The sequence below is a fragment of the Oncorhynchus mykiss genome, chromosome 3 (assembly GCF_013265735.2).
Source record: "Oncorhynchus mykiss isolate Arlee chromosome 3, USDA_OmykA_1.1, whole genome shotgun sequence".
Lineage (NCBI taxonomy): Eukaryota > Metazoa > Chordata > Actinopteri > Salmoniformes > Salmonidae > Oncorhynchus > Oncorhynchus mykiss.
In genome coordinates this window covers 27,551,233-27,574,502 of record NC_048567.1, presented here as the reverse complement: position 1 = coordinate 27,574,502, position 23,270 = coordinate 27,551,233, and the positions used below count along the sequence as shown (strand labels likewise).

General features: G+C 43.8%; 1 protein-coding gene across 3 annotated transcripts; it reads left to right on the top strand.

The window, feature by feature from the left end:
• The first annotated feature begins 10,046 nt into the window (after positions 1 to 10,046).
• Positions 10,047 to 20,474, top strand: LOC110516872 (mucin-5AC). Of its 3 annotated transcripts, none has more exons than XM_036973731.1 (9): positions 10,047 to 10,184; positions 10,537 to 10,593; positions 11,451 to 11,801; positions 12,640 to 12,906; positions 14,806 to 15,093; positions 15,519 to 15,623; positions 15,806 to 15,861; positions 15,966 to 17,888; positions 19,170 to 20,474. In XM_036973731.1, exons 1-9 carry the CDS (start codon positions 10,145 to 10,147, stop codon positions 19,194 to 19,196), a joined length of 3,114 nt encoding a protein of 1,037 aa, XP_036829626.1. In that variant the 5' UTR covers positions 10,047 to 10,144; the 3' UTR covers positions 19,197 to 20,474. The 3 variants fall into 3 exon arrangements, with proteins under 3 accessions (XP_036829626.1, XP_036829625.1, XP_036829627.1); XM_036973730.1 differs by having other exon boundaries at positions 10,049 to 10,184; positions 19,167 to 20,474; XM_036973732.1 differs by lacking the exons at positions 10,047 to 10,184; positions 10,537 to 10,593; positions 11,451 to 11,801; positions 12,640 to 12,906 and adding an exon at positions 14,164 to 14,334 and having other exon boundaries at positions 15,966 to 17,847; positions 19,167 to 20,474.
• The last annotated feature ends 2,796 nt before the right edge of the window (positions 20,475 to 23,270 follow it).

The following is a 23,270-nucleotide window of genomic DNA, read 5'->3' as shown; positions in this document are numbered from 1 at the left end:
CCTTTGGGTGGTGGACCATTTTTGATACACACGGGAAAAACTCTCTTCAAGTGCTGGTGTCATCTGTTGTGTCGTAGCCCTGGAGAATGAAAACCAGAACATTTCTTTAGAATATCAGTCAAGCAAATACTGTATGTATTGCACCTGGACAGATGATCAGATGAAGGTGGTAATTGCTTTAGGGTTTGAAATAAATATTAACACTACCACTCTTTTGTTATTTTCAGTATTCATTTAATTAAACATCACCAACACCATACCACAGGATGGTAAGACATTTTGAATAATGTCCCTATTGTATGTGCATGTAGAGAATATTGCCTCAAAGAGAGAGAGGTCAATGCTGATATTCACTGTTATAGTCCACAGCAACAGCAGGGGCATGGATCCACGTTGTTGCCACTCTGATTGTTTACATGTAAACAGAGGAAGACAATTAACATAAAATATAACCTGACAATTTATTCTGCTATTTTCCGGAATTGACATTTTCTCTTGACTTCATCAGTTACCCATACGGATTACATGCACACAATGTGAACTAATTCTGGATAATCAAAGGAAATGTACACTACCCTTTTATTTGAAGAAAGGACATCTTCTTGCTCTTCACAGTTGTTTCTGGTTTGGCTGTGGGGAGGCTGTGGGGAGGCTAGGTTTGGCGACGGCCTGAACCCTGGAACCACTGGATCGCTCGCTCTGGTTGGGATCATGAGGAGAAACGAGGTCTTTGAGCAAGTGCTCTAGAAAGGATTTAAGAGATTTGATTTGATTTGGATCTTTTTTAATCCTCACTTGGACTAATCTTCCAAGAGTCCTTAAACATTAAAATACAATTGATAATACAAACACATTTTCACATATAACACACTGATACAAACAGACATAATACAGTAACATTTTGACCTGATAAATAACAGTCTAAAAATATATATGTGTTCTTCATCTACCATAGTCCAGCACAACTTTCCTATGTATTACATTTAAATGGTTTTAAAGTGTTGTTTAAATGTATATATTGAAAGGTTTCTGGTTTGCTCAGTTAAATTATTCATTTCTTTATTGCTCTAAATCGAAATGTTATTTTGCCTATTTCTCTTTTCTTTCTGGATAACATGGTGGACAATCTATTCCTGGTATTTACTGAATGTCTGTCTCTTACTAACTGAATTCCGTTGTGAATAGAGTTTGGCCATTTTAAATGATGTATATTATGAAATAAAATAAGCATGCTTTTTTCAATTATCTTGTTGATTGATGACCAACCAAGAGCATTGCGCATGACTACAACAGAAGAACCCTATCTCCACCTTAAAACAATCCTTGCCTCTTTGTTCTGTGCAATCTGCAGCCTCCTAATTTCACTTGCTGATGCACCACAGAACAGTATTTCACCTGACTCTCAATTAATGCTTGTGTTATTTGCTTAAGAATCTTTCCTGGTAAATATTTAGCTATCCTCCTGATCATGCATGCTGTTTTAATATTTATTTTACATAGATGAGTTATTTGAGATTACCATGATAAGCAGTTATCTAGCTGCACCCCTAGTAGTTTAGTTTCTGCCACTTCCTCAATTTGTACTCCTCCCATACTTATTGTATCCCATGCTGTGTTGGCCTTTTCCTAGTGGAACAGACCAACATAACTTTGGTTTTCTTGGTGTTTAAAACAAGTTTGTTCCAGCAAACCCACTCCCTGATATGCTCCAAATCTCCTTGTAAAGCTTGCTGCACCTGTTGAACCGATTGTCTTGCTGTATAAATTGTAGTATCATCTGCAAATATAGTAGCTTGAGTTTCAGATAAGGTATAAGGAAGGTCATTTGTATATATTAAATAAAGAAGTGGCCCAAGGCAGCTGCCTTGCGGTACTCCAAAGTTTAAAGCACGAGGGGAAGAAAATGAACCATTGATATAGGTGGACTGTTTCCTGTCAGTTAGATATGACTGTACCCAATTCAATGCTACCTCCTTAAAACCATAATGCATTAATTTTGTCTAAATTATTTCATGATCCACTAAATCAAATGTTGCACTAAAATCTAAAAATAGTACATCAACAAACCTGCCATTATCCATAGCATTGAACCACTGGTCAGTCATGTCAACCAATGCAGTGGTAATGGAATGGTTTTTGTGATAAGCATGCTGATTGGCTGTAATCAGATCATATTTGTCTACTCACAATACCCTCCAATATCTTACTGAGTGAAGGGAGTAGACTAATTGGTTGACTTGGCAGGAGTAATGGGTTCTTTGCTGTCTTTCGGAATAGGACACAGTTTAGCATGCTTCCATACATTTGCAAACATCGCCTTTTCCAGTGACCAATTGAATATGTATTGTAGTGGAGCTGCAATCTGGGGAGCACCATAGCGAAGTAAAAAATTGTCCATGTAGATTTACCATTGGGTAATGACTTCAATAGGTTTAACACTTCCTCTACTGACACCATTTGTAGACTAAAAGAGCAGGTCTTGTTGCTCATAATATGACCATCAATCCATTGGACAGTAGCTTGTTTGGAAGAATGTGTGTTTACATTATTGCTCAGTAAATACATTTTCTTTGTAAAGAAAATCTGCAAAATGATTGGTAATATCAGCTGGTTTTCTTATTGTTCTCCCGCCAACCTCCACACTAGATGGGCATGATGAGATAAATGTACCAAGTAAGCCCTTAACTGTATTCCATACCTCTTAAATAAGAATCATTTTTACAATCAATAAAAGCATTGTTGTAAAATATTTTTTTCCCCTACGATTCAATTTAACTGCATAATTACATAATGTTCTATAATTCTGTTCATCAATTTCTAGTTCTAAATTGGCTGCTAAGACTTTTGCCATATTTCTTTGAGAAAAGCCTCACCCAGTTCATCATCAATTCATGGAGACGGACGAGCCCCAACTGTACTCTTTCTTACTGGGGCATGATGGTTCATTACCTCAGTGAGCAAATCAATAAAACATTCTGTAGTGTGATTTAAATCATCCTCTAGATAAATCAGCTCCCAAGGTACAGCAGCCAAATCATTTTGAAATAGCTCATGATTAAATGTTTAAAAATGTATCTTGACCACAATCCTTGGGGGTTTCTTTGGAACCTCGGAGTTCATGGTTATGGACACAATATTATGGTCTGTCCAGCCCACTGGTATTGATCTGGCTTTTAAGCATTGCAATTGTATATTACAGAAGATCAGATCAATGCACGTGTCTGAACGATGACCCAACCTAGTTGATGATCTAGTCGTATCATTAACCATTTGTTTCAAACCACAGTTCTCTGCATACAGTGCCTTGCGAAAGTATTCGGTCCCCTTGAACTTTGCGACCTTTTGCCACATTTCAGGCTTCAAACATAAAGATATAAAACTGTATTTTTTTGTGAAGAATCAACAACAAGTGGGACACAATCATGAAGTGGAACGACATTTATTGGATATTTCAAACTTTTTTAACAAATCAAAAACTGAAAAATTGGGCGTGGTCTCTTAAAAGGTATATGATTCTGAATGTACAGAGCTACACCCCCACCATTCCTATTCCTGTCCCTTCTCAGTAGACAATATCCTTGAATGTTCATTTGCCCATCATTTACAGATGCATCTAAATGCGTTTCGGTCAAAGCCAAAATATGAATATTATTTATGTTGACCAAGTTAAAAACCTAATGTATTTTGTTAGGAAGGCGACATACATTAATCTGAGCTATATGCAGCCCTTTCCTTATCAAGTGAAGATCAATAGAGCATGTATTCATTATAGTGGAGATCAATAGAGCATGTATTCATTATAGTGGAGATCAATAGAGCATGTATTCATTATAGTGGAGATCAATAGAGCATGTATTCGTTATAGCGGAGATCAATAGAGCATGTACTCATTATAGTGGAGATCAATAGAGCATGCATTCATTATAGTGGAGATCAATAGAGCATATATTCATTATAGTTGAAGTTGTACACTACAACACAAACTCAGATTTGAACATTACATTAAAATAGCCAGGGAGTTACTCTAGAGTCCTGATACAGTTGCCAGTTGATTAAAGTCTCTCCATCACCATGGAGACTCGTTGATTCAGGCTACGCTTTTCCTTCATGATGGGATACATTTTTTTCTCCTTTCATTGATCTCGGTGGGGAAGTGATCATTCATTCCAAAATCACTGTTTCTGAGTTCTCTCCCCATGTTCTTCGTCATTTCCTTTTGCTTAAATTTGTCAAAACATGCAATAATAGCCCATGGCCTATTTCCAGAGGCTTTACCCATTCTATGGACTCTGGAGAAAGTGACATTACGCACAACATCAGTGGGCAGTTTCAGTTGAGTTGACATAAAGTCTCGGACAGTGTCCTCACAGCCTCTACTGTTGTCATTCTCCGGTATCCCTGAGAATATTAGATTGTCCCACATTGATCGACACTGTACATCAAGCAATGTTTCTTTAAGTTGTTTGTTCTCCCTTTGCACCACCTCCACCTTGCTATGAATAGAGTCTACAGTACCTTTCAGCACCATGTTCTCTTTCCTTAGATCATCAATCTGACGTTGGCTGAATTCTAGACTGAATTCTATTGATGTCCTCTCGTATATATCCAAGATATCAAGTTTGGCAAGCCTTTCATTGATGGATTTTAACAAGTCAACATCCATATCAGTAAACCTCTCCCCACTCTCCACTCTTACTAAGGGATGGTTAGGTTCCATCGTTGATACCGCTTGGCCAACCTGGTTTTGGTTTGTTTTGTTGATTTGGGGTTTGTTGGTTGTCCTTAACAATGCTTGAATCCTCTGAAACCAGTGACATGTTACTTTGAGTTCATACGTATCTCTCGTCAATGAATTGCTCAAGCTCTTCAATGGATTCTGAATCATCCAGCGTGTTTGCAGGCAGAAAAAAGCCAAAAAGAACAAAACAACGTCAACTTAGCTCGCGTCTAGTCAGACTGCTCTGTGAAGGCATAGACTATCTCTCTGCCTATGGCTCCCTCTGGAGCTCACCTATCTGCCTTCTGCTCAGGAGAGCAGAATCAGACTTAGATCTATAGGCCACTGAAGACACTGGGGTGCTGTCCTGCAGAAGGAAGCTGCAGATCTGCTCCACCAGGTAGTCTATGAATGGACGGCGGATGCCTGTGGAGAGAAGGGCCTGAAGCTTTCACTCAGCTGAAGCTGCATCCTCCCACGCTGCCAACATACAACCCTGGTGACCTTATCTAACACCTCTGACTGGGAGACAAGGCTGGTTGTGCCACTTCTAGCTCTTTTCTACAGTGCTTTAATGACCCGACGGGTTCTGTCCGTGAGGGAGGGTGTTCCCTTAGATGTGGGAAAATCAGTGATACTTGCAGATGAGGAGGTGCTCTGGATAGCTTTCAGCTCCTTGTCCAGGCTCTCTCTACTCATTGTGCTGTCAAAACGTCCAACACTAGCTTTCTCTGGCTTAACTGTGAGGCTAGTAATGGGGATGTTGGCTGGTCGTATGGGATTATGGGCATGGTGGAAGAGGTGCAACTCAGGATAGAATTATACTGGTCTTCAACACTCTCTGAGCCCACTGTGTGATCAGACACACATCTTGTCTCATTCAGACGTAACACAGGGGAGTTGTTCAGTGGTGCTGTGATGTATATCTCAACAGAGGCATCATGGTTGAACACCGTTCCAACGCTGCAGAACATGGAACCCAAACCACTGTTTGTGAGCAGGGAATGATCTGAATCCCTGACTTAGTCTGAGATCAATAGTGTCATTGGGAAAGATGAACTTTGACAATCACATTGTTATAAAAGCTAGCAGCAGCAGAGCGGAACCAACCCTTGGGGAACTTGGGCCTGGTCTGGTGGTCAAGACCGGTCTCTGAGATCACAGCCTCAATCTGGTCAGCACTGACAAGTTTGGGGACAGATTACTTAAGTCTTTGCAGGTAATGGATAAACATTCCGATAAGTCCGACTCCTCTCCATGTTGAACAGACAGTGCAGCTGACAGAGTATGACTGGTAACTAATAAATAAATTGGACTCTGTAGATGAACTAATGAGCATCTCGGTTACCGCACTCACAGCCTTAGCCTGAAACTTAGTGATGCGACATAATAGGGAGACTCCAAGAGGACCCAGTTCTAGCACTAATAGTGATATCATCAGAGTCCATCACCGATCTCACAGAGTACAAAGAAGATTAATCCTCCATGTGGGACAACAGATTGTTCACAAATATGCTGCTGGTTTCAGAGTTTATTGCTCCCAAAGTAGACTCGGTTGCATTCTCTGTTAAGAATGAGAAGACCAGAATGCTAATAACCTCGTGTCTAGGTGGAGTTGGTATGTGTCCTCTGCATTGGTAGACAGGGAATGAAAACTGCAGAGTTTCTCACAAAGGGCCAATGCCCTTAATTGGGTCTCTGAAAGTTTCTCATTCTCCCTGAATAGAAGTATATCATTCAAAGAAACCATGGCAATGTCGACATGGTTTAAGTTATCCTGAAGCTCGTCAGGTGTGGCTGGGGCCTCTCGAATTGGAAAAGTCCAAATCCAAATCTTTATCCACAGTCTTAACCAGTTCTCACACGTCTGCCGCCAACTATGGGAAACGGACAACATTTGGTGTTTGGTGTGTCACGGGGCACTGATCTCGGTGGCCAGTGAGGCTTGTTGAGGATCGGACAAGGACCTCACTGACGGGACAAATGGCCATGGTCAAGACCTCCGCTGATGCTTGTTGTGCAGCATGCTGGTCAACTTGTCTTCCTGCCTTACTCACTGCATTTTTACCACATTCGCCTCACTGTTGCCTTTTGGTGGAAGTTCTAGCCATGAGACAGGGGAAATTTGTTAAACTGTCAAACTTTAATTGGCTTGCTTTCAGGTTGTCTCCTGTCACGCTTCGACCATGGGACTACACTATATATACAAAAGTATGTGTAAAGCCCTTCCAGTGAGTGGATCTGTCTATTGCAGCCACACCCGTTGCTGACAGGTGTATAAAATCGAGCACGCAGCCATGCAATATCATTGGCAGTAGAATGGTCACTGAAGAGCTCAGTGACTTTCAATGTGCCACCGTCATAGGATGCCACCTTTCCAACAAGTCAGTTTGTCAAATTTCTGCCCTGGTAGAGCTGCCTCGGTCAACTGTAAGTACTGTTATTGTGAAATGGAAACGTCTAAGAGCAACAGCGGCTCTGCCGCGAAGTGGTAGGCCACAGAGGCTCACAGAACGGGACCGCCAAGTGCTGAAGCGTGTAGCGCGTAAAAAAAACATCTGTCCTCGGTTGCGACACTCACTAGTTCCAAACTACCTCTAGAAGCAACGTCAGCATAAGAACTGTTTGTCGGGAGCGTCATGAAATGAGCTTCCATGGCCAGAAATGGGAAATGCGTTCTCTGGAGTGTTGAATCATGCTTCACCATCTGGCTGTCCGATGGAAAAATATGAGTATGGCGAATTCCAGGAAAACACTACCAGCCCAAATGCATAGTGCCAACTATGTCTAGGGCACAGAGCCCTAAACTCAACCCCATCAAACACCTTTGGGATGAATTGGAATGCCGACTGCGAGCCAGGCCTAATCGCCCAAAATCAGTGCCTGACCTCAGTAATACTCTTGTGGCTGAAGGGAAGCAAGTCCACGCAGCAATGTTCCAACGTCTAGTGGAAAGCCTTCCCAGAAGAGTGTAGGCTGTTAGAACAGCAAATCGGGGACCAGCTCCATATGAATGCCCATGATATTGGAATGAGACGTTCAACGTCCACATACTTTTGATCATGTAGTGTATGTCCAGGGAGCTGGGCAGGGACTACTGCCACTAACTGAGCAGCTATCTGGGCATTTCACTGGGCTCCTGAGTGGCGCAGCGGTCTAGAGGCGTCACTACAGACCCTGGTTTGATTCCAGGCTGTATCACATCCCACCGTGATTTGGAGTCCCATATGGCGGCGCACAATTGGCCCAGCGTCGCCCGGGTTAGGGTTTGGCCGGGGTAGGCCGTCATTATAATTAAGAATTTGTTCTTAAATGACTTGCCTAGTTAAATAATAAAAAAAAAAAATAATAAAAAAAATTCCGTTGGGACTTCTAGCCGTGTTGAGCTAAGCCCACTAAGGTTGGCCAGGGTCTGTTGTATATGGTCCGGCATAATATAATTGATACGCTTCACAGAGGAGGCAGCATCAAGACCCTACTACTACAGAGGGAGGTCTACATGATCCCCTGTCTAAAAACACTGACCCCTAGTGGTCTGAATGTTGATGTTTTTATGAACAGTCGGCTAAATGGTACATTTTCTCTTCCACAGTTTATCAGCTTGCTCTTATGATGTTCCCTTTGTCATAGATTTTGGTGTTGGTGCTACAGGTGCCAGTGGGAGGCAAATGTAATAAGTATGGCATTAGTGTTCTTGATTTCAGCAAGGGCACTAACTAACCCATATGCCTATGGCAACCCTATTACTACCATCAGTACCATTACTACTGAAGTCATCAACACTACCCCTACTAGGGATAATAGTAAGCCTACAAGCTTTATTTTACACCCACTACAACTTGTTTCACAACCATAAATAATGCAAGACGCGCAAGCATACATTTTCTCTAGGAAATTACATTTTCTAGTTGCCTCAGTCTAGAGGGCTTGATGTCAGGTTAAACTATCTATGGGTATGCATGTCACCCGCCGTCCCTGTCCCTCTGTCTCGGTGTCCTTTGGATGTTAGAGATTGTCTCCATTTCTTCAATATCTTCAACACATTTGCCATGGGCTGGGGAGGCATTTTTTGCCGTTTTAAAATAACGTTTTCAGAAATTCAACACATTTTGCTGACTTTTAATATGATATCGGAGTGAGAGTGACTAGCAAAATCAATGGGGGCCCGCTGGAGGTCAGGGCCTCTGGGCACGTGGCCCTGCATGCCCGATTGGTGATTTTCGACATGATTACTAGAAGTTTAGATAACTGGTTTTTAGAAAAAAACAGAAATAAGTTATAGTGGTCTGGACCTCTGTGTCCACGGGCCTGAAGTGATCTACTACCAGTAGATTGGTGCAGAAAGAATGCACAGAAACAATAAGTAAGACTTGGCTACTAGGCCCAATCAAGAGCTCCATTCTTTAATTTATTCGGGAAGGATACCGTGTCACTTTGCTGTGTTAAATTGACTGATGCACCTATAAACATAACAATGCTTTGTGTTACGCCCTTGCGTTGTCTTCATTGGGATGCGTACATGTGCATGCTCCTTACACTGTCGCCTACTTTCCTCTTCGAGCTCTCACTTACGGTTGTTGTTAATGAATGCATCTTTCTCAAGGAACTACAATGCATGTTGACCATAGGTCAACATTACTGTATAGCCTAGTTCCACCAAGTAACAGAAAAAAACGAAGGAAAAAAAATGCCCTTTGTACTTTAGTTCACTTTATTGGGAGCTGATTTCTCTGGATGTTTTTAAATAGCTAGGATTGATAGAACTTAAGCTTTTTATACAATGTCTGTTTTAATTTGATTTTTTAATTTTGAGCTTTAATAGTTAAATACAATTTTCACACGGCCTACGTTACAAGGCTACAATATGCGTTTGCGAGTTTGATCATTCCCTGTCTCTGCTATAGGGCAGCACTAGCACATTCATATTTTCACAATCCAATCACCTCAAAAGAAATTCAGCTCCCCACATTTATAAGTGGAGCATGTGTAAAGTATTCAGCACAGGTAAAACTTGCTCTTGAATTATACTTTTTTTTAAGGTTTTGCCACAACTATTCCCACAAGTGTTAACTGAGAAAGGACAGCAGGATATGGTTGTGATTTTGAATGGAAACTAACTGGTGTTTGTTCACTTCAATTGTCATCAGCTACTGATGTTTGTAGCTGGTGTGCCTTAATAAACAAACCCAGTGTGGATTGCGTGCTCTCTTGGCCCATAGGCTCACAATGCTGCTTTCAAGTAATTGAGGTGAACGATCCCTTTAAGAGGACAGGTGTGTCTGCAAGACAAGGGTGTATTCACTAGGAACCAAACAGAAGAAAAGGGGTGAAACAGAGATGGACCTATCTGAATTCGTCCTATAAGAAACTCTTATTTTTAGTGCGCAACATTTTCCATTGCAAGAGGTTTTACTAAGGTGTGGCCTAATGAATACACCGGCGGAGACAGGTGAGCGTGGAGAAAACAGTAAGTGAAACCTTTCACACTTAAACAAACTGGTTTTGCCAAAAGTCTGCTTATGGCTTTTACAAATGAAACATGAGAGAAAAGAGAAAAGTCTGTCGTAAGTATTGACATTGAAAATCTTTCAAGACATGTTTTGAATTAAGTGAAAGTGAGTTTATTCACAATCTTCATCCTATGTACTCTGTCAGGTTTAGAATGCTAGCACGCTAAGCTACTAGCATGTCCTCTTTGTGATTTCAGAAGAACACAGCCTGGGTTTCTTTCTTTCTGCGTTTTAATTAGTCTTAAACAGACACATTTCATTCACTTCAATTTAGTTGTGATTTGAGTCTGAGTCAAAAATCCTCCACAGGCTTTCCTGACTATGTGATGAACTTACACCTGCTTCCTGTAGTTCTGTCATTGGCAGGTAAGGCATCTCTCCTCCCTAGATTTTCTGACAGGGGCTTCAATGTTGACTTAACTGAGTAACCTAACCTAAAGCTGACCAAAAGGGTGTGCCTGTGGAAAGAATGCTGACGTGTGTGTTTTTAAAATGTGGGAGAGGTTGGACTGGTAGCTCTACATTTTTGGGAAATTCCAAGGTGACAGAAACAATGACTCCTCCCCAGCTCGGCTGCATTCTTAGTCTTTGTGTTCTATCGCATAAATGAAAAATAAAGTCACACACTCATCTCTCCTTGTGAATTTATTCAACCAAAGTTTTGGCTTAACAACCTTTATCTGGGTGTGTGATATTTTACCACACAATGTCCAAAGGCTTATCAGCTCTTCCATGACTGTTTCCCAAATGGCACCCTATTCCACCACACAGTGCACTACTTTTGACCAGAGCCCTATGGGCCTTGATCGGAACCCTATGTAGGGCACTATAAAGGGAACAGGGTGCTATTTGGGACACACCCTCTGAGTCATACTTTCTCTATCCAGTATCCACCTCTACTTTAAAAGTGTGCTGCTGTTTTACTGCAAATGATCAATGAGGGAACCTCGCTGCAATTCATCTCAATTTTTGTCCTTCTCATGCACACCTTGTAAAGTCAATCCACCATGACTGAGCATATTGATTTGATTTAGTATAATTCATCTGCTGAAGATTTTTGGGGCCTTTTATATGCTTACAAAGTAATTAAATTCCCCCAACTATACCCCTCAAACACTCTCATACTAGTGTTATAACTTGTTATAATCACTGTAAGAAATTAAGCAGGTAAATAAGTGATAGTCATTGTATTCTTTTCTTCTCCCCCCTTTCCTACATTCCAGTCATCATATCTGTCACTCTCTCCCAGGACCTGGTCTCAATCCAGTTTAAGTCAGATCCAGTCCTGGTGCAGACTGGCACCGATGCGGTCTTCACGGTGGTCACAGTGTCCCAGGTGTTTTCCATCACATGGGGGTACCCAGGTGGGGTGACCCCCCTGGGGCTGTGGGTGGGGGGCAGTGCGGTGCTCAACACTGTGGCCCAGTACCAGGGCAGGGTCACCATCACAGCCACCCAGCTCCGTATCAGCAGTGCCCAGCTGGGAGACGCGGGGAACTACACAGTGCAGGTGGACCCCTCGCCCACCACGGGCCTGGCCCAAAACTCAAGGTCCATACAGCTCAGGGTATTCGGTAAGGAGGGAGGAAAGGAGGGAGGGAGGAAAGGAAGGAGGGATGTAGTGGGGGAGAGAAAGGAGGAGGATGGGAGGGAGGGAGGAAAGGAGGAGGATGGGAGGGAGGGAGGAAAGGAGGGAGGAAAGGAAGGAGGGATGTAGTGGGGGAGAGAAAGGAGAAGGATGGGAAGGAGGGAGGAAAGGAAGGAGGGATGTAGTGGGGGAGAGAAAGGAGGAGGATGGGAGGGAGAATTACAGAAGTGAATAGCAGTGGTGGAAAATCGAGCATGAAGTGTAATGTGATTATAGCCACTTGTTTGCCCAGACCTGTTAGTGTTTGTTATTACTGTTATTTTTAGCCACAGATAGCCCTTCTATCTTTATATTCTCAGTCCAGGCCTAGCGCTTATTGGCATCTTGAAAGCCACTTTTGCCATCTGCCCCTTTATTTACCATCTGCTCCCATGTCTGGATGTTGCTTCTTCTCCCAGCCCTCCATTATTTTCATTAAACAAAATGAGTTTAGGCAGAAAACACTAAGTGTCCCTCTATTTCTCAGCATATTTTGAAGCTTGAATTGAATCCCCCTCTGTCTGTGGTCACACTGTGAAAGCCCGATAATGGCTCATTCAAAAGCTCTCCCTGTGTGTATCTCCAAATCAGTCTACTACTCCAGTATTCACTAGCCTGGTCCAATAATAGTTTGTGGCATGATAATGACTATAGGAGGTAACAATTACCATAGGAGTTGGCATGACCATAAGAGTAGTCAATGACCATAGGAGTTATGAAGACAACACTAACCGATTTGGGACCAGTCTATAATCTCCCTTGCTTATCTTCTCTCCCCACCCTAGATGCAGTGGATGGCGTGACTATGTTTGTGCCGTCAGTGGCTCTGGAGGGGGGCAATGTGTCTGTGCGCTGTACCTGGACCAAGGGGACAGAGACCAGTGTGATGTGGGGTAAAGGGGGCTCTGTTCTCACCTCGAACTCCAGGGTCACTATCAAAGGGGGCGACCTGGTGATCAACCCAGCCAGGAGAGAAGATGCCGGGGTCTACTCCTGCACCGTCGCTAACCTTGTCAGTGCTCAGACCGCCTCAAAGACCCTCACAGTTTACTGTGAGTCATTGCAGGCCCAGCTGCTAATGCTGATAACATAAGCCACACAGTGAGCAGGGCCAGTGAACAGGGTCGGATTCCAGACTTGGCATGCAGGGGTAATCCAGGGGTGATTAGATGGCATATGAACACTTGATAAGTCATGGCAAAATGTGTAGGATTGTAATTAACCATAAATTAGCTTTAAAACTGCAATATTTTCTCTCAGCCTCATAATGGCAAAGTGTGTAGAATAGCATGAGATTAGCTATATAACGGCACAATTTTCTCTAAACCTCACCGCACTGCTGGATTGCCTCTGAAGCTAAGAACGGTCGGTCCTGGTCAGTCCCTGGATTGGAGATCAGATGTGGCTGGAAGTGGTGTTGGAGTGCCAGTAGGAGGCACTCTTTCCTCTGGTAAAAATAAATATACTGAACAAAAATGTAAAAGCAACCTGCAACAATTTCAACAATTTTACTGAGTTACAGTTCATATAAGGAAATCAGTCAATTGAAATTAATTCATTAGGCCCTAATCTATGGTTTTCACATGACTGGGCACGGGTGCAGCCATGTGTGGGCCTGAGAGGGCATAGGCCCACCCACTGGAGAGTCAGGCCCAGCCAATCAGAATTCATTTTTCCCCACAAAAGGTCATTATTACAGACAGAAATACTCCTCAGTTTCATCAGCTGTCTGGGTGGCTGGTGTCAGACGATCCCACAGGTGAAGTAGCCGGATGTGGAGGTCCTGGGCTGCCGTGGTTACACGTGGTCTGCGGTTGTGAGGCCAGTTGAACGTACTGCCAAATTCCCTAAAATGACATTGGAAGCGGCTTATGGTAGAGAAATGAACCTCAAATTCTCTGGCAACAGCTCTGGTGGACATTCCTGCAGTCTGCATGCCAATTGCATGCTCCCTCAAAACTTGAGACATCTATGGAATTGTGTTGTGTGACAAAACTGCATGTTTTACAGTGGCCTTTTATTGTCTCCAGCAGAAAGTGTACCTGTGTAACGATCAGCTTCTTGATATTCCACACCTGTTGGGTGAAGGGATTATTTTGGCAAAGGAGACATGTTCACTAACAGGGATGTAATCAATTTGTGCTCAACATTTTAGAGAAATATGTTTTTTTGTGCAAATGGGAAATGTACTTTTATTTATTTCAGCTAATGAAACATGGGACCAACATTTTACATGTTGCGTTTACATTTTTGTTCAGTATAATAATAGCTCAATGCCCCGGGGCAGTGATTGGGGACATTGCCCTGTGTAGGGTGCCGTCTTTCGGATGGGACGTTAAACGGGTGTCCCGACTCTCTGTGGTCACAGAGTAGCATGAGGTTAGCTATAAGACTGCACAATTTTCTCTCTGCCCCATGGCAAAAAAGTGTAGAATTGCAGGGAAAACTGTGGCCCCAGATGCAGTGGTCCGGCTCTGACTGTGAGTAACAATCTAGTGTCCAGGGTTCTGTTAATTAGGACACTTTTGAGACGTCAGAGTAGTCTTTCCTTGTTTTAGTCTGTTTTCTTCTGTTTGGTGCCTAATGTACATGACCCAGCAGTCAAAAAAATGCTAATGATTTGAGCTAGTTGTTCAACTACATTACACCAAGTAATGTCACTACCAGTTAGCCACATAAGTGCATTACTAAATAGGCTACAGGGCTAATTCTCATTAGCAATAATATCACTACTCATAAAGCCTCGTGAGCTGACTGATCCCGCATGAGCTTCCGGTATCATGCAACTCGCGAAGCTACTAGTCATACCCAACCCCCGTAATATTGTCCCCATTCATTTTGAGGTGAAACTTTACTGTGATAGTCTGTGAGCCACATGCTTTGTCTTTGAGTCTGTCTGTTGATGTTCCTCCCCCCCCCCCCCCCCCCCCCCTCCTCCCCTCCACCTCCAGATGGTCCCGACACCCCCGTGCTGAGCAATGATTCTCCGGTAGACTGTGTGGGAGGAGCGGATGCAGTGCTAGGCCAGACGATCCGTCTCACTTGCGTGTCCGACTCCCTGCCCCCTGCCACTTTCTCCTGGCAATACAACAATGAACCCGTGGCGTCTGGACAACCAGACAGTGGCGTGTTCAGCCTCCAGACCTTCTCCACCAACCAGAGCGGCCAATACAAGTGCGTGGCTAGCAACGCCATCACGGGCGCCACGTCGGAGCAGGCGACGGGCCTGGCCATCGTGGGTGAGTTATGTGGGACGAACACTGGCCTTGACCACTGCCGTGACTCATTCTGGTGACTGTTTCGTTTTGGACGGCGCAGCGGCATCCATCTTTGAGTGAAGAGAGGGGAACATTTTGGCACAGCCTAGCTCATCAGCGAAAGATTGATTCAACCAAATGCTCTCGCAATGGGAATCAAACTCTTTTTCTATGACTTTCAGCTGTCTTCACTGTTCTTCCCTTTATTTCCACCACTCGTTCTCTCTCACCTCTCTTCCCCTGCCATCACTTCATCATTCTCTTTCTGAAACCTCGTCTATTTGTCTGTCTGGGCTCCGTGTCCGTGACACATTATCATTATTAATTTCTGTCTCCACCTCCCTCCCACTCTTTCTGTCCCTGTCTCCCCCCCCCCCACCTTCCTTCCCTGTTCCCCTCTGTCTCAGGCACATGCCTCAGTGCAGGGGCAGTGGCTGGCATAGTGATAGGCTGTGTGGTCGCTCTGATCTTAATCATCATGGCCATCGTACTCCTGGTGCGCTGGAGGAGAGGTGAGTGAGAGTCTGTCTGTCTGTCTGTCTGTCTGTCTGTCTGTCTGTCTGTCTGTCTGTCTGTCTGTCTAAACATTCACGTTGACCTGTGTATAAGATTCCAGTTGTGTGTGGTACAGATGCTCATGTAAACATATGTTTCTATGTTTGAATACTGTATGTGACAATGTTGCTTATCACAGTTGACCGAAGACCGGAGGCCACAGGACAAAAGGGACACCCAGACCTCATGCTTACAGTAAGACACTCATCTTTTCCCCAAAATATTATCATTCTGAAAGCACTTTATTTCATAAATTAATCCATTTCTTTCTTGCTCTTCTCTTTCTCTCTCCTTTTCAGCCTCCAGAGCCCCCTCCACCTGGTACCCGGACTTTAGGTGGCCAGCACTCTGTCCCACCCGATGGCCGCGAAAACACACACACACCGCCACGCGACACTAACACACTTCAACACAATGGCCATGCCAACAGCAATGGGTTCCCACACAATACTCAACATCAGAATGCCAATTCATTTCCACGAAATGCCACCACGCAGGACCACAACACTTTCACACGCACTGCTGCACCTCAGAATGCCAACACACTCGACACCCTCCCACAGATGACTCAAAACCACCCGAACAATCCAAACATTCTCATACAAGCGGGTTCTACTCAGGTCGGTGTTAACCTTAACACACTGCCACACAACCAGCAAAATAGCAACGCACAGCTACCCACGGTTCACGTCAATCTCAATTCCTATCCAACTAATGGTCAACATCCCAACCAACAGTCACAGCAACAATTTACAAGCCCACAGGACAGTACAATGCAGTGGAGTGCCATCAATGTAGCCAACAGTGCTAGTGCTCCTCAAGTTCAAAATAACAACCCACAAACGGTCACACAGACTGGACAGTCATACTCCAATCCCAGGATGCAACTTGGCTTGTCATATCCTGGTGGTCCTTCACAGGTTGACCACAGTAACTTAGACACTGGTCCTCAAGTCTCTACTGGTCCTGTTCCTACTGGTTACACACACGGTGGTCGAAGTCACACTCTCCAGCGAAACGCCAACACACAGGCCTGCCAGAGGGACCAGGCTAGACACTCCGACCCAGCAACGGCCAGTTCTGTGCCACGGGATGCCAGTCATGCCACACCAAGTGCCAGCTCACACCACCAACAAATGCCTTGGGACCGTCTGAGGGGCACCCCGGCGTACCCCAACAACTCCCCCAGAAGGGTACAGGCTTCCCCCGACAGCAGCTACACCTCTGATAGCACAGAGTCTCCGTCCCAGGCTAGACGATTTCAACCACACACCCGAAGGAGTGGGCCAGGAGCACAGACCCAGAACCCCCCACAGAGCCGATCTACACCCAGGAAGGCTGCACCGACGGCGGGCAGACAGACCCAGAACCTCCCCCACACTCATGGGACGAACAATCAGCCTGGGGCTCCAAGCCACACACAGTCGCATATCAGTTCTCATGTACGCGATACACCAAGGCAGAGAGCCCGGCAGGATGTCAGAGCTCAGTCCCAGATCACAGCTCAGACCGCTTCTCAAAGCCAGACTGGCCCCAGGCAACAAAATGCCTCACATAGCCACCACAACCCCCAGCCGCAACAACAGGGACCAGGCGCTCCACAGGGACTAATAACCAACATGCCCCGAGGCACCACACTCAACACTCAAGCTCTAACAAATCCAAATCACATCCCACAGACACAAATCGGGATTCAGTATGGTAGGGGAAACACACATATGATACCGCAGCCCACACAAGACCGGAGACAGACAGCAACACAAGGTTGGGGTGCAATATCACAGCCTGTTACACAGAACCCCAGTAGCCTCACTCAGACGGCCCTGGAGATGCACACACTGACAACCCCTAACCCTTTTCACAACCGTAACCAACAGACACAGGCCGCCCTGCTCAACACCCAAGCTCGAGGCCCTAACCCTGGGCGCCAGCGGCCCCCCACGCCCCCTCCCGTGATCCCTCTGGCTCAGTTTCAGACTATTCCCAGAGAACGCACCCAGCACCAGTCTCCAAACCGGGGCCCCGATGGCCCTCTCAGGCCCCCAGTCAACGTACACACCACACAGAGACACCCCAACGCCCACCCGCCCCACAGACATCCCGACGCTACCATGCCGGCCAACCTGCACTCAGGAAATGGCCACCACGTGCACGCTGATAACACACACAGGCACGGCCAAGGTACTCAACATGCCCACAGGAATCCTGCCCACCCACGCCAGGTAAGTAGACACCAAAGTAGTGCTTGATATCAGAGCCAACCGTTCCCATATGTTTGATATATGTTGATTAGCCATTTCATGATTCATTAATCGCCACACGGCTCTCTGTCTCAGACATGTGATCATTATGTCTGTCTCATTATGTCATTCTCTGTCTACTTAGTCTCTTAGGTTTCCCCACATCTCATTCTCATTTAGTCCGCATCCCAAATGGAACCCTATTAACTTTATTTATTTAACTATGCAAGTCAGTTAAGATTAAATTGTTATTTACAGTGACGGCCTACCGGGGAACAGTGGTAGTTTAGTTCAGGGTCAGAATTACAAATTTTGACCGTGTCAGCTCGGGGATTCGATCCAGCAACCTTTACGGTTACTGGCCCAACTACTAGGCTACCTGCCGCCCCTATAATATGTCTAGAATATGTGTGTCACGGGTAGAGTTGCAAAACAACTGGCAATTTACTCAAGTTACTGTAATCTGTGATTTTGGTAATTAACAGGCCTTTCTATGGTAACTTTGGTTATTTATACATGAATAACTTTAAAAATATGTATTTATTTTTTTATATCTGTGTCCATATTGCCCATGAGTTTCTAGTAAATAGACCACATGGTACAAGAGAAAATGGCCTAATTCGTGAGAAAAGCACCTAATAGACTATGGCATTATTTAAAATGAACTCTGCAACTCTTCCAACTATTGACTTTATTTTCACCAGTTTGGCGCCAACACATTAACAACAAGAACATATTGACACGGTCAAATAAATATATAAAGGATATTTCATAACAGTGGTATTCACTAAGTCACTAAGTTGATGGTTTATATTTAGGATAACGTTTTACAGCTTTGTAATTTATTTAGATAAAAAAATTAAAAAAATATCTTATTTTAAATATTTGACACGTGATGAGGCCACGCAGAGGGACAGAGATAATTAGACACCTGTGAAAATGTGAAGTACCCAAAAGAGCCTCTAGATGTCTTGTGATAAATTACATAACATCGTTGAAACTTCAAAAGCTTCCAGTTATATACCCTCCCTTTGCAACCCGAGTCACAGGGAAGCTTGCCAAGCAGCTTTTATAGCGGGGCCTGCACTTCCTGTTGAGCGACTGGTATCTTTCTGCTGGAGTAATGACAAGAGTATTTGGCAGGGATACAGCCAGGGTAGTTTAGCTGGGTGTTTGTCTGTCTCTACCGTACCAGTGTGTCAGTGGCTATGTTGAACACGACTTGTATATAATTAAGGTCTTGTTCTTTCTCTCCGACAGCAGACCCACCAAGGGAGGCCGAGACATTGAGTGATGCCAACGGACACACACACACACACCAGCAACTGACAAGAGGAGAAACACAAGCATGGATGACTATGGGAGCCCTACTCTAAAGCAATGGAGACCAAGCAAAAACACACGTGTGCACGTGCACACACACACACACACACCCACTCACACTCTATCACACACACTTCCCGCAGTCGACTCCCCCTGCCTGTCAAGTGTATGCTATCTGTTGATTTTCAACAGTACCGACAATGAGTCACTGGAAAACACACACTTATGTGTCCTTTCTGAAGCTCCATACAACCAAATAGTAGGAATGAGAAAAAGGCCTTATTGATGACGGGAATCTCCAGGCCGTGTGTACGTGGCCTCTCCCATTCAGCGTGTTCAGAGAGAGAAGGAGGCACTGCCACAACAACGAGGACTTGTTTCCATTCATGTCTGTGTGTGTTTGTTGCTCCTTGTGACTAGAATAAACAGTAACAAGGACAGGAAAAGAGAACCCTTGCTGGACGGATTCCAATTGATTGAATGGACTTGGCCCCTGGGAACTACTGTGTGAAAATTCTGAAGGAAATAAAAACCCCTCTGCGACTTGCTTTATTTAATATTTCCATGGAAGTATTTACGTGGCGACTTTCTGTTTACAGATGCTTCTCTTGACACCACTCAATTAAGGGGATTCGCTTCGGCGCCTGGGCTTCGGAAGCAATGCGCAACTAACTATGAAGGAGACCCCACAAATGGATGGGCCGCTTATTAATTAAGCGCTTTTATGCGGTTTAAATGGCTCGGAAAATAATAGCGGCCATGCGTGGAGGAGGTCAGCACAAAGAAGCTGCTGAGCTGCAACATTTTCCCCGACTAAGCAAAGCAAAACAATTTGCTCTGGGACTACAATGTTCTTTTGTGTGGGGGATTGGCACATTACAAGTGATCTCTTTTGGAAGGAATCTTAGTTTTCTTTAGAACAAAATGTGCATTTCATGTTTTTGTTTTTCTGTTACGTGGTAAATATGTTGGCACTGCCATTGCGATATGTGTCTTTGTGACTCAGGGAGGCTGTTTTATATTAAAATAAATGTTCCATGAGAGTACAGAATAGAGGGCCACCAGTTGAGGACCAGTTGGGGAACCCTGGGCTAGGGGTTGTTTCTAGATTGGAAGCCCCCTCTCTTCCCCATCCAGTTCCTTTACTTGACTTGAGGTTTTTAAAGATTAGGGGTCTCCATTGAACATGCTTTTTTCTTGACCAGTATGTTTTATTGACAATAATAAAGTGTTTTGATTGCCCCACGTGGTGTCTTGTGAATGTCGATCATTGGGAGGAGTTTATTTACAGGAAAATACTGTATGTCAGTGTATTATATGACATTAATTTTGATATAATGTTACCTACTGGTATAATCTTAACTACCTACTGGTATAATCTTAACTGCCTACTGGTATAATTTTAACTGCCTACTGGTATAATCTTAACTGCCTACTGGTATAATCTTAACTGCCTACTGGTATAATCTTAACTGCCTACTGGTATAATCTTAACTGCCTACTGGTATAATCTTAACTGCCTACTGGTATAATCTTAACTGCCTACTGGTATAATCTTAACTGCCTACTGGTATAATCTTAATTGATTTTGAGATCATCTTGGCCTCCAGGCATTCTGACAATCTTCAGCTGTTACAAATATTCCCAGAATATTGTATTTACTAAACAGTTTTTAAGTTGAAGAATCTGCGCTGTAAAATTACCAGCACCAGAGTTGCCAGACGAATACTGCAATTTTGCACCACAGCAGAGATTTTCCTTCCTGTGAAACCTATTACTGTAAATAGGTGTAAATTTGGGCACATGATTCCATGGCAGAATCTATTGGACGAGTCATGGTTGATAGAGGGAATAAGCCTACTGAATCTCAAGCCGTATTTTAGAGCAATAACAATGAGGAAGATATGTTGACCTCTGCATTCGGGACTAAGAACAGGAGAAAGTCCTTTAGAGACACGAGTTGACCTTTTCAATCCTGTTTTGTATGTGCTGACACTCGGTGAGTAAGACTCGTTCAATTTAATAAAATACTGTTCTTCTTTTGCCGAGTATGCAGACTCCCTTAGGGAGTTGTTGATTTTCCACATTAGTGAAATGTATGTCTGTTTCCTCAGCTTGTTATGGAGGAATTAGGAGTTCCTGGCTTGCTGCTCGATCAGTCCCTCAGCACAGCTCCCACTTGTGAGTACATCAAATACAGCCCTGCTCCACAATTGCTAAGGTAGAAGGACTTTGTACTGTTGAGGAATGGTAGAAATCCTATTATAGTTATCCTCCAAAGCTAAATGACTGTCTGTTATTCCAAAAATTATAGGAATATGTCACGTAGGAAGACTCCATTGCCGACTGTACATGCTGATACTGCTCCTTTCCAGAATGAAATTTGCATGTACATTGAACGTGGTTGTTTTCCTCTCCTTCCATGATTTACTGTGTTTGCTGCAGCAAATTTTAATTGTTTATGCTTCACATTAGGGCAATAAATTAGCGTACAAAACAAGGCAACAGGAATGGATGTGTAAAATCAGCATTTTTGTTGTGATTAAATTACTTACTGGTGTGTGTGTCTAGTCTTTATCACACAGTGGCTCCACCCAGCCCTCCTGACCCAGACGAGCCAGTGCTGCTCATGGTGTGTGTAACCCTTGCTGTGGTTTTGGTGGTGGTTTTTCTGGGGATCTACTATGGCTTCCAACGCCACAGGTAGTATAAACCCTAGAGGGTGTCTCACGCACAGGACAGTCAATGGACCTATTCAAATACCCTTCAAATGTATTCGTACTTCTTTCCATGAGGAAATCACTGATCTGACACATTGATTGAAGCAATGGGGAACGCATGTTTTCACGTATCCACTCTTGTACTGATCAGTGATTACCACAGGGAAGGGAGGAAAGAAAGAATCCGTTTTAGAGGTATTCACTCACTGCACAGATATAACCTACATGGTTGTAAGTCTCCTCTTCGTTTCCATCAGTGCTAAGAAAAACACCACTGACACCACCAGAAGAAATGGGTCCATTTAATGATTTTATTTTTTTACCTTTATTTAACTAGGCAAGTCAGTTAAGAACAAATTCTTATTTTCAATGACGGCCTAGGAACAGTGGGTTAACTCCCTGTTCAGGGGCAGAACGACAGATTTGTACCTGGTCAGCTCAGGGATTTGAACTTGCAACCTTTCGGTTACTAGTCCAATGCTCCACGAGGATGAGTCCCGAAGTAAGACTTAAATCCTTCTCATTTTGGACACCTATCTATTATTTTCTATTTCAATTCCATTTTTAACGCATGTCTCCCTTTGCAGGGACTGGCTGGAACATCGGCGTGTTTGTCTGCACAGGATGTGCATCTGCATGCAAATGTATTGGCTGAAGCCCAGTAGCAACATAGGTTGTATTCCAAATGGCATCATATTCCCTATTTTGTGAGAGAAATTTGAACAGAGCCCTATGGGTCCTGGTCAAAATGAGTGTACTAAAAAGGGAATAGGGTGTCATTTGGAACACAATCATAATTTCAACAACGTCTGGAGTTGAGTATCACATCAGTCTGTCTGCAATAAACATTTTGAGCAGCAAAATCAGACAGGAGGTTGTATGTATTGTAACTCCACTAGGGGGAGCCAAACGTGCAAGAGAGACTTCAGGAATTAGAACCATTTCCTTTGCCTCTAAGGTCTTTTCCATTAGATAGGATTTTACAACACTGCTTGTTCAATACCACAAAATTAAAACAATAGACTTGAGCCATAGGCAAGGAAAACTGTCTGCAATTCAATAAATATACTGAACACAGATAAGATAAAACGGTGGTGAATAGCAACAAGGAAATCCACAGTCATGTTTAGCTCGTCTAAAAAATGATCACAGTCAGATATTGATTTAAAGCACAACAGAGAAGACAGAAACCCCAGAGAGAGCATGCAAGGCCTATTCGCTCGCTACAGAAAACGTCAACATCCTACAACTGCCACTTGCTCTTGCGTTGATGCACAGAGGGTTATTTTTACAAGGCCAGACATACTGTAGCAGAAGAGCA

What these genes read in the sequence shown, in the direction of transcription:
- LOC110516872 (XM_036973730.1), top strand. Translation starts at nt 10,145, where the DNA reads ATGAATACACCGGCGGAGACAGGTGAGCGTGGAGAAAACA. An exon ending in GACGGGCCTGGCCATCGTGG is followed by an intron (nt 15,094 to 15,518) that starts GTGAGTTATGTG and finishes CCTCTGTCTCAG; the next exon opens with GCACATGCCTCAGTGCAGGG. An exon ending in ATCCTGCCCACCCACGCCAG is followed by an intron (nt 17,889 to 19,166) that starts GTAAGTAGACAC and finishes TCTCTCCGACAG; the next exon opens with CAGACCCACCAAGGGAGGCC.